Source organism: Urocitellus parryii, chromosome 11 (genome assembly GCF_045843805.1).
Source record: "Urocitellus parryii isolate mUroPar1 chromosome 11, mUroPar1.hap1, whole genome shotgun sequence".
Taxonomy (NCBI): domain Eukaryota; kingdom Metazoa; phylum Chordata; class Mammalia; order Rodentia; family Sciuridae; genus Urocitellus; species Urocitellus parryii.
This window is the reverse complement of record NC_135541.1, coordinates 13677677-13688738: the sequence shown is the minus strand read 5'-3', so window position 1 is coordinate 13688738 and position 11062 is coordinate 13677677. Positions and strand designations below refer to the sequence as shown.

At 59.2% G+C, this 11062-nt stretch overlaps 1 protein-coding gene across 1 annotated transcript in view; it reads right to left on the bottom strand.

The window, feature by feature from the left end:
• Positions 1-6274: 6274 nt before the first annotated feature.
• Positions 6275-11062, bottom strand: part of LOC113193187 (ephrin type-B receptor 2) — a 99198-nt gene continuing 94410 nt past the window's right edge. Inside the window, exons 11-15 of the mRNA XM_026403586.2 lie at positions 10732-10947; positions 9859-10008; positions 8516-8709; positions 6827-6982; positions 6275-6383 (exon numbers count right to left, since the gene is read on the bottom strand). Of these exons, the coding sequence (XP_026259371.2) occupies positions 6275-6383; positions 6827-6982; positions 8516-8709; positions 9859-10008; positions 10732-10947 (825 nt within the window). The remainder of the gene's footprint in view (positions 6384-6826; positions 6983-8515; positions 8710-9858; positions 10009-10731; positions 10948-11062) is intronic.

The following is an 11062-nucleotide window of genomic DNA, read 5'->3' as shown; positions in this document are numbered from 1 at the left end:
CAGCCAGAAGGCACCGCAGCCTGGCGGGGGGGTGGTGCTTCCCTTAGCTGCAGACAGGGGTGGACCCCTCCCCCAGGAGAGGATTCTGCATGACGCTCCAAAGGAGGGTCTCCGGCCCTTGCCGAGGTCCACCTCTAACTCAGATCCAAGGAGGGAGCTGTTCTTACCAGGGGCAGCCGTCCACCTCCCTCCCTCCTCCTCTGCTCCTCTCTCACTCTCTCCTTGTGCTTTATTTATTTATTTATTATTATTATTTTTAATTGCTAGGGCCCTTGGACTGGGGACCAGCAATGAAAAATGGGACTTGAAATTTCGAGAATTGGCAGCATAGAGCCATCTGGTGCTGGAATCACAAGAACATGAATCCTTCCCCTGGAATCTTAGGATCAGGGGGTTTTGCAATCTTAGAATCTCGGAATCTTTCACCCAAGGAATGTGAGAATTCCTGACTCAAGCAGGCACAGCAGGGCCCCAGGGTGCATGTGGCCCTGGCTCTGACCTCCTCCCTCTCTTGTTCCCTGGCCAATGCCCAGAGCCCTCTCCACCAACAAGGGCCTTTGCTTCCTGTCCCTTCTTGAGGGAAAACTGTCGGCTTGGGAGGCCATGCCAGATCTGAAGCTCCAGGTCCAGCTAGTAGCCCCACCCTGCCTCTGCCGGCCCACCTGGCCAGGTGTTGAGTGAGCGGGTCTGGACTGCAGCGTTGGGGTCAGTGGGGTGGCCCTGGGTGGGCTGCCGGGCCCCTCTGAAGGATTAAATTCCTCTTCTTCTACATCAGCTTCCTAGACGCAGCCTTCCTGTTGTGAGGCTAGCGTCAGATGGACTTGGGCCTGGGGGTCTTTCTGATTTTCCTGAAATCTCAGCTCTGTCTGAACACATTCCTGAGGGTCAGCCCTACCCGCCAACTTCCAGAGTCCTAATCTACGTCTGAGTTGGGGCATTTTATCTGACAATGTCCGACTTTCTCCTAATCCCTGTCTACACCAGACCCTCTCTCTGCAGACACTGGGGGAAGGATCTCAGATTTGGGAGAATCTCCTAGTGTCAGAAGCGGAGGCTCCTGGGCCTGACCCTGGGAATTCTGGGGGGGGGGGCAGGGTGAAGCCTGGGATGCTGCAGGTTAAGCACTAAGCAGCCCAGGAGAGTCTGATCCAGGGGCTGACGGCAAACATTTCGAGTAGACGGACAGCAGGTGGGTGGCCTGGTTGGAATCTTCTGGAATCACCTCTGGGATCCTATTTTCCTCATCTGCAAGGTGGGGAGGACAATACCTGGCACGTGGTAAGTGCCCGGCTGTTACAGCAATCACTCCTGGTGGCTGCAAGCTCCTGAGACCAGCCTCCCATGGGGTTGCCCTGAGCCTCCTTCCTTCCTGCACCGTAAACCAATTCTGCAACCAGTGCTCCGACCTTGTTTTCCTGAAGGGGGAACTGGCCAGCACTGAGGCCGTTCTGCATCCTAACCTTTTATGGCAGGTGCCATTTTACGGGAGCTGGGTCAAGGCCTCCGGGTAGGGTGTGCACAGGTGTGAAGCACCACTCAGCACACTGGGGCTCCCCTGTGGCTTCCCCTAGTGTGAGCCGCTATTGAAAAGGACAGGGCCCCAGGCCTGGGTGATCTGTCCGGGGCCAGGGAGAGGGAGTGGTTTTCCTGCCCACCTATTCACCTCCACGCTCCACTCCTCGCTGCCTGGCAGCTCTCAGAGAGGCCTGGAGGAAACAGGGTGGACACAGCTCCATGGGAATCAGGTAGTGCCAAGTCCAGCCCTGCTGTTCCAAGCAGCTTTAGTGACTCTTTGGATTATCTGCGTCAGTGAGGATGGAAGTTAATCAATGAGGGCTGCGCCAGGGGCTCTTCCTCCCTGGCAGGGGGGTGTCTGGAGAGCCCGCTGCATCTGATTCCTCTTCCTAGAATCTGACACCTTTCTGCTGGAGACTCTACAGCTAGGCCGCACAGCACACCCGAGCGCTTCCCTTCCCTGACCTCAACCCACACCTTGCACCTCTCCACTCCCATCCACACCCAGGTCCACTGTGCTGGACCATGCTGGTTGCTGCCTCTTGGAGGTACCTTTCTCTCGACCTCTATCATTTTCAAGAGAGCCTCCCGGGAAGCCCTCCCTCGTAGCCCCAGACCCCTTTAGCTTCCCTTCTTTATCAGCCAACATTAGACACCACGCGCCGCCTGCCATCTAGGTCAGCAAGCTGGACCGGTCCCTGGGAATGGATGAACCAAGGCTCCCCGCCCCACTTTGCCCCCTGCTGGAGGTGTAACCCTGAGCAAGATACTTCACCCCGAGCCTCGATTTCTCTTTCTCATATGGGGGAAAGGGGGGGCCTCCCCACAGGACCCAGGTGGACACCGTGTTTGCAGGCCTGGCTCACCCAGTCCCTGCTCTTGTTTCATAGATGGAAAACTACACTCAGTGAGGGGCCAGTGTCTCCCCAGATCCACATCTCTACCTAGTGACAGGAGCAGGCTGCAGCCTGGGGTCGGGGTGCATCACGGGGCCACCTGTCCCTTGAAAGCATTCCTAGGACTTTTCCTGACAAGAGTCTTTCCAGCTTTGGGTACCATCTTGGAACTCTAGGGGCCCTGGAGAGAGCCAGGAGTGGTTGAGGGCCTGGCACTGGGCGTGGGGGGTGGCCTTGAGTCCGTCCTGTGCTTCAGCCAGGTATGAGGATGGCCTGGCAGGGGCAGGAGCGCCCAGCTTTGAACCTCGTCTGTGAGGGTGCAATGCCAGTGAGTGCCCACAAGGGGGTGGCAGAGAGCCCCCAGAGGGGATAAGGTGGGGACCAACTAGACCAGGGGATGCTCTGACCCTGCCTGAGTCTCTTAAATGTCCTCCATGGCCCTCGTCACTCTAGTTCCCGCTATGAGGCCTTGGGCCTGACATTACGGCTATCATCTATTCGGATCGGTCTGCATGTGTCTTCCCAGGTGACAGATATTCAGAATGTCATCTCCAGGAAGATGCCTGCTGATGATCACCACCAGCAACCTGTCTGGGGAGCCCAGAGTAGGAGGGTGGCGGCAGCGTGGCTCTCTCTTACCCATCTCGCACTGCCAGATCTGCCAGGGTCCTGCTCCTAGAGCAGCTGGTCCCATTTCCACGGTGCCCTGGCCCGGGTTTGCAAGACAGCTTTCTTCCCTTAAGAACCAACTGTGCGCCGGAAGCTTCTCTCACACTGCTGGGCAGGTGGGGGCTGGCACTTGGGGAGGTTGAGCCAGGAAAGGATTAGTAACCAGGCAGCGGGCAGCTCGGAGCCGAGTGCCCAGGCCAGCGGGTAGCATACGTGGAAGGCGCTTGGCAGCATGACGTGCCACTCCCTGCTGAGCAGCCAGGGAGAGGTGGCAGAGGGAACTGCCTCAGCACTGGGAAGTGAGCTGAGACTCACCCCCAGACAGTCACAGTGATATCTGTCTGAGACCCTGAAGAGGAGACAGAGGGTCTGGATAGCACCTGTAGTCTGGGAAGCAGGTATGTGGGAGCCCAGGGCCACTGGAGACCTCTGGCCCTGGAGGGTAGACAGGCAGGCGGGCTGGCTAGCAGACACCAGCCTAGCAACTCGCCGCCGGATAGGAAGTCATCTGACGGAAGCACCAATTGCCAGCCCCTTGTGGGGCCCTGGGGCAGTGGGAGGTGGGGGTGGGGGTGGGCAGGGGAGGGCTGGGGAGACAGAGTTAATCTAAAGAGCACCAGGGCAGCTCTTGCCAGAAGGTGACCTTGTGTGCTGGGACAGCTGCCACCCGTGCTGGGCATCTTTGGGGCACAAAAGGATGGCCAGTGGACCATTGCCGGCTAGTTTGTGGGCAACCTGCCAATGCTTTCCCGGTGGCTGTCCCTGCTGTGCCCCCAGGGGCTCGGTCTCCTGTCTAATCCCTTCCTTCCCTCTGCATCACAGGCTCTGAGAACAGGTGAGCGACAGATGACAGGCCCGTCTGTGCTGGATGTGCAGACGTGGGGCCTTTAGCTGGTGGCCTGTGGCCTCCATCTTTCCCACTGGGCAGGCCCCTTAAAGAAACTCGGTGGACAAAGGAAAAGGTCCTGAGATGGGGCCTCCCTGGCTCTTCCTCTTCAGCCAGACCCGATATTCAGAGCACCTCTAACCTGCCTCCTCCTCCTCCCCATCTCAGTATGAGCAGGAGCCTAGTCACACAGGGAGCCAGCGTGGCCTCGGAAAGGTGGGCACACCTGTGGCTCTAACTGGGAGCCCATGAGCACTCTGGGCCCCCTCGCCCCCACTATCACAGTGCACCCCGATCACAGCTCACTGGACACCCAGAACCCCTTGCTCTGGCCCTGGCCTACTGAATGCACCCCCTGTCCACTCCCTGCCCACGGTGCACCTGCATGGCCCACCTCGATCCCCAGGGCATGGAATGCTGAGTTCCCAGCCACTTCCAATGCACTGCTTTTGCTGCCTGTGCCTTGGAGAAGCCAGAGCCAGAGAGGCCACATGGGGAGATATATAAATATCTATATATATGGTCCTCCACGTGTCTTCTCGGCCCTGGACCTTGCAGATCCTAAGGATGGGGGGAATCCCTCGGAAGAGCATCATGAACCACCTGGCACGTCCTTAGGGTGCCAGGGTCTCCTCTTGGAACTTACAGAGGACAGGGGTCATTTTATAACTAAAGCGTTTATTTCCATTCAGTTCACTAACCGATCGTTCTGCCCAGTGCCTGCATTCGCTCACGGGAGGATCTGTGGCCGAGGGTCTCCCGGTGGCCAAGACCTTCAGACCTGGGTGAGGCCTGGTGGGAATCAAGTCGCACGCTTTCTTTCCGGAAGGAGAGAAGCAGGAGGCCTGCCCGTCTGGAGGGCGCCCTGGAGGGGGGTATCACAGTGAATGACCCAGGTCCAGGTCTCTGCGGCAGCCCGGTTCAGGCTCCCAGAGGTGAAACTGGGTTTTGGCCCCGGAGGGCGCTCGGGAGCCTCCACGGAACCCGTGTGCCTGGGAAGGACTGGACAGAGCAGGACAGAGGGAGGGAAGTAGGCCGGGCCTTCGGGCCCCCAGGGCCACTTCCGCTCAATCTGTTGCTTTCCAAAGCCATCCTGGGTGGGATGCTCCTCCGCCTCGGCGCCGCCCACCCCCGGCCACTCTCCCTCAAGTCTCTGGACGGCCCAGATGGCCCCGTGGCAGGTGGCTTTGGTGCGGCCTGGCAGCAGGAGGGAGGAGAGGAGCGTGTCAATGAAAACCATATAAAAAATCCAGAAATGTGCATATAAAATCTCGCCCTTGGTGTATTGCCTAAGTCAGTAAGCAGAAAGCACCTTCTTCCTGGAGAAGGATCAAGTCCTCAAAAGGTAGGAAATGTCAAAGTGTCATTTCATTGTCATTAAAAAAAAAAAAAAAAAAAACCAAAAAACCCCAACAACCCACCCCCCCACCAAACCAAAACCACCCCTGATCAAAATACCCCGGAGTCCACGAATCGCTGTAAACAAACCCAGATGCAAGATCAAGATCAACCCTTCTCTGTGGCAGTGTGGCTGACACAGTCACTGCAGCATCCGTCCTGGGGCACGCGGTCCTGGGTGTGGAGCTGCAGGCCTGGGCGCCTGTACCCAGGCAGCCTGCCCGTGGGACGCGTCCTTGCTCTCCCTGACCTGGAAGGACAAATCCCCTTCTCAGCCCCATGAACCGACAGCAGAAAGAGTCTCTCTCATTGGAGTTTCCAAACCGTCCTCCAAGGACAGAAAGCTTGTTCTGTTCGCCCAGCGGGGCCTGGAAGGGATTTTCCCAGAGTGCTTCAGGGCGGCTGCCTGTCTGTCCGCCGGCCGGACGTTGCCTGGCTGTGGAGTGAGGCTCCCCGAGGGCAGCCGAGGACAGGAGAGGAGCCGCCCCTGGTGCCCCCCTTCACATCTGTTTCCTGAAAGTGTCTCTGGGCTGCGGCCAGGTCACCTTCCCAGAGGGAGTTGGAGAGAAACTGCTTTTGGTCTCCGATGGGACAAAATCGCACGGATCTCCCAAGCCCTTTTTTTTTCCCCAAGAACCATCGTCGATTTCCTCGTGAGAATCCTCTTTCAAAAATATTCCTGTACGTCCCGCCCCCCCAGATCTAGATGCCTTCCCCCATTTCCCTTTTTTTTTCCATCGTTTGAGTTGTACGTGTTCTTGGTGACGTCCTGGAGCGCTGCTTGTTCTTCCTTGTCGCCCGCGGCCTCCTGGCAGGTGGCTGACCCTGCAGTAGACGGGGCACCTGGGCGGCCGGCGTGTGGGGCGGAGGGGGCGGCCCGGAGGCAGAGGTGAGCCGAGGCAGGCGAGCGTCACACCTCCACAGACTGAATCTGGTTCATCTGTGCCCGCATCACCTGGATACTGTTCAGGATTTTTTTCTGGTGGCCAGCCAGGGTGACCCCAACCCGGAGAATGTCCCTTTGGGAGAGAAGCACACGTGTTAGGGATACGTCAGGGCTGGAGAGGGTCTGGGACCAGCAGAGCTGAGTGGGCTTCCCCAGGCACTTTGCCCTGAGGTGAGCAAGGGAGGGGACTGTCAAAGCTGGGGGGGTGTGACCACGTGAGCAGGAAGAACACTCCGGGAGCCAGGGCGCCTGGGTGCCCTTTTCCCTCTACCGTGTGGAAGGAGAGAGGAGCTCTCCCTAAGCACCTCCTTCCTTTGTTTCTTCTTCACCCTGGCTGCCACCCCACCCCCGTTTACAGGTGGGAAACCTGAGGCCCAGGGAACCACTTTGATTTGTCCACAGCCACAGAGCCAGTGGGCAGGCAGGCTGGGACATTGTTCCTTACCCTCCAGGGTCCCCTGGAGGTGGGTGGGCATGGGGGCCAGTGGTGGCGGGCAGAGGCGGCTGGGTACTTACTCCATCATCATCTGAGACACAACATCGAAGGAGGTGAAGCCGGCGTTGGCGAAGCTCTCCTTGTACTGCCCCATCTTGATGGCCTCTAGCCACTCGTCCACCGTGTTAAAGCTGGTGTAGTCGGGGATCGTGCGGTCCAGCAGCGGCAGGTTGACGCTGAGGGTGACAGAGATGGTCAGGGCACAGGCTTGCAGGGACGGCGAGGGTAAGAACGTATGTGGACACACCTACTTTGTACACATGGGCATGCACATGTCTACTGAGCGAACCAAGGTTGGTGTGTGTGCATATTCTGTGTGTTCATGGGCATGGGTTCAAATCTGTGCGTGTGAGTGAGAGCCAGTGTGTGTGTGCAGGACTCCAAGCTGGGCTGCCTGGGAGCTTGGCTGAGGCTGGACCACAGGAGGGAGGCGGGGGAGGCACCTCTCCGGGTTTCCTATTTCCAGGACCAGGGGCTGTCCCTCACTGCCACTGCCCGCCCGCCTCTGCGGTGGTTTGTGTGCTAGGAAGGAGGCTGTGCTTGGGAACCATCCCCCCCTGCAGATAAAGCTGGTGGCACTCATGGGAACAACTTCCTGGCTGGTGAGGGGTGTAAGGACTCTCATGAGATTAAAAGCTCAGGAAGATCTTGTCCTGAGTCGGGAGTGGCTGACACAAGGTCACAGCAAGGAGATGCAGGGCATGCCGAGGAGTGATAGAGAGATGCAAGCCTGATCTCTTGCCAACTTGAACTTGGTGGATGAAGGACTTTGGCTCAAGGAGTCTCTGAGCACAGCCAGGCCTGGATCTGAGGACGCCTAGCTGGACGGCCCTCAGAAACCCTGGGGGATTGTGGGTCCTGTGAGTGTGCAGGGTCAGCAGCCGTGGGACCTGGACGTGGCCCAAGGCAGGCCGTGGTGGGCTGCAGCCTGATGGAGCGGGCCCCAGGGCCTGGGGGAGGAGGGGAGCCCCTGTGTGCTGGACTCACGCTCCCAGGGCTGAGCCAGTCTTGCTGATGTGGGCAACGAGTGTGGGGTACACGTGTGTGTGGGGGGCACACGTGTGTGGTATGTGCTTCCAAGTGGGGTGGGCGTGCAGGCGCCTTGAGTGTGTAGAGGTGGGGGAGCCTGACACGGTGTCTGTGTGAGCAGCGCAAGAGCCTGTGCCTAATTGTGTGTTTATGTGTGCAGGACATTGTGTGAGTGTGTGAGTGTGTGTGTGTGTGACATTATGTTGATGAGACACATAGTGGATATCTGAGTGTGAGGCAGCTGGCTTAGTGATGGGAACACCTATTCATCCGCAGGTGTTGGGTCCGTAGGTGGGTTCTCTTAAATGTCCTCTCTGACGGCCTTTATAAGGGGCCCCCTCCACCACCCACACAGTACTGCGTCTTCTCTTCTGGACGGCCTTAATCCTGTGCTCCCTGCACCCCCAAAGTAGGCCAGATGCCCACCAAACACCAGTCTTATCCTTCTTCATTCTACGGTGCAGCTGAGAGCACCTGCCTGAAGCAGGGGACCCCTGTGATCAGACTCCAGGAGGGGAGCTGGGCCCCGCCTGAGTAGCTCCCATAGGAGGGGGGCGGGGCCACCAGGGCTGCATCCAGAGAAGAGGGGTGGGGTTAAGGCGGGGCTGGGACCAGAGGGGCGGGGCTTGAAGGAGATGGGTGGGGCTAAGAGCAGGGGGCGTGTCCGGGGCAGGCTGTACCCAGAGGAGAGGGGCGCCATGGCTTTGAGGCTGTTGGGGTTGCGGATCATCTTGTCCAGCGTGTTGACGATCTGGCCGAATTTGGGCCTGTGGTTGCGGTCCTTCTGCCAGCAGTCCAGCATGAGCTGGTGCAGGGCGCTTGGGCAGTCCATGGGCGGTGGTAGCCGGTAGTCCTGCTCGATGGCGTTGATGACCTGGAGACAGCACAGGGGCAGAGTGGGGTTGGCATCTGACCTCTGCCAGCCCATCTTGCCTCCTGTGCACTGCAGGCCTGACCTCTTTGGTTGCCACGGCAACCACCTGGGGTGGGGCTGACCTGTGTTCCCACCATCTGTAGCCTCAGTCTGACCTGGCAGCTGGGTCCCTGCCGTACCTTCTGTCAGTCTCAGCAAGTCCAGTGCCCTGAGGTGGCCTCTCCAGGTCTACCAGGCTGACCCTCCTGGGCCTGGCTTCACCAGCTCCTCCTACCTCCCAGGTTTGATGGTCCCAAGAACTCCTCTCTTTGGCCCCCGGCTCTACCCCAGGGTGGCCACATTCTCCACCTCAGTGTTACCTACAGATCCAGCTAAGAGATAACCTCCCAGTCAGGTCCCACAGCACAGCCTCGAGCCCGCCTGGTGTCCCCTCCCCACGGCCCCCACCTGCTCTTCCATCAGGAAAAGGAAGTCGAACACCCCTCTGCAATCTCTGCTGCCCCTGGGACAAGATTCATCTCCCACAGCTGGACCGGGGTCACCCTCCCTGCTCAGGAGGCTTCTGCAAGTTCTCCTTGTATGCCGAGATCCCTGGGTGGCTGAAACCCCTCACCGTGGGACCTGCCAACCTTTCCGGCCAGCTTTCCTCTCCACCGCTCCCAACCACTCCTCATTATCACGTCTCTGGGCCTTTGTTGGGCTGTGCTTCCCCCCGGAAGCCCACTCCTCTGGTCCTGTGGCTGAGTCCCACTTGTCCTGGGAAGACTCCCTGGCTGATCTTGTCCCTTCTGCCCTTGCCTTGGTGCCTGCAGGGATCGACACCCAACTTCTCCACTTCAGCACCTGACCAAGAAGTTCCCCATAACTACACGGGGTGCCCTGAATTCTCATCTCGTCTCCCTGGTTAGGTGGGGAACACGGAAGGACCGAGGGTCTCACTCAAGGCGTGTGCATGCCGACAACGGGCTGCTTTGGGAGCAGGCGGGCTTCCCTGCCACTCTGCACCCCGGAATCAGTCAACGCTGGGCTGGGAGCTGGGCTGGCAGGCCTCCACATCAGAGGCCTGTCCCTCATCCCCTGGGAGACTGGCACAAGGCCAGGGGTCCCTTTCTTCCCCTCCTCCATCTGTCTGCCCCCTTGGAGACTTACGTCCTGGTTGGTCATGTCCCAGTAGGGCCGCTCCCCGTAGGACATCACCTCCCACATGACGATTCCATAGCTCCACACATCGCTGGCTGAGGTAAACTTCCGGTACTGGATGGCTTCCGGAGCTGTCCAACGGATGGGGATCTTTCCACCCTGGGGAATGGATAGGAGGTTGGCCTGTCTGGCCTCTTCTCTCTACTGCCCACCCTGAGCCCCATGCTGCATGAATCCTGAGGAGCTCCTCATCGTGCCCAGACTCGCCATGCTGCGTAGACCACGGGCCATTTACACAGGCTTTCCTTCTGCATGACTCCCTTCTCCCACTCTGCCATCTGGACCCCCCCATTCTCTCCTTAAATCCCGCCGAAGGCCCTTCCCTGGCTCCCAAAGAGTTGCTGCCCCCTTCATCCCTCAAGTGTGCCTCATCTCTCCACCGAGGAGGCACTACACAGGCGCAGCACACACAGGGCCCGCCTGCCTGGCTCGGCTTGCATGGGTCTCCTCTGGGGTCTCTGAGGCAGGGCCTGGGGCTTCTTCCCCTCAGTCCAGAACGCTTCAGCCTTAACTCTGACCTTGGGCCTTCATGGGCCTCCAGATTCTGGCCTGCCTCCCTCCCCAGCACAATAGCCCCCACCTCACCTGCCCACCCCCAGCCTGTATTCTGGTCACATGACCTTGCAGGAGAACATGCCGGCCAGCCAGCTCTACCACCCCTGGCCTCCCAAAGCTGGGTGACCTGCCCCCCTGCCCCAGATGGTTTACATCACCCCCATCTTAGGGCCCAGCCCGGGGCCTGGCCTGAGCACTGTGGGGACAGCAGGATTTTTCTGCCTGCTTGTCTGCGCTGTGACTCCAGTGTTCCCTTCCTCCCCTTACCAAGGCGCTGGTGTAGGTGGGGTCTGAGGTGTCGTCCTCTAGGAAGCGTGAGAGCCCGAAGTCGGACACCTTGCAGACCAGGTTGCTGTTGACCAGGATGTTGCGGGCGGCCAGGTCGCGGTGGACGTAGTTCATGTCTGCGAGGTACTTCATGCCCGCGGCAATGCCCCGCAGCATGCCCACCAGCTGGATGACAGTGAACTGCCCATCGTTTTGCTTTGAGAGAAGTGAAGAAAATGGAGTCAATGGAGGAGAAGGCCTTGGAGCCCTGGATCCTCCTCACACCGGGAACTGGAGCAGGGCCCCCGCCTTGGCCATGGGCTCCCTGTGG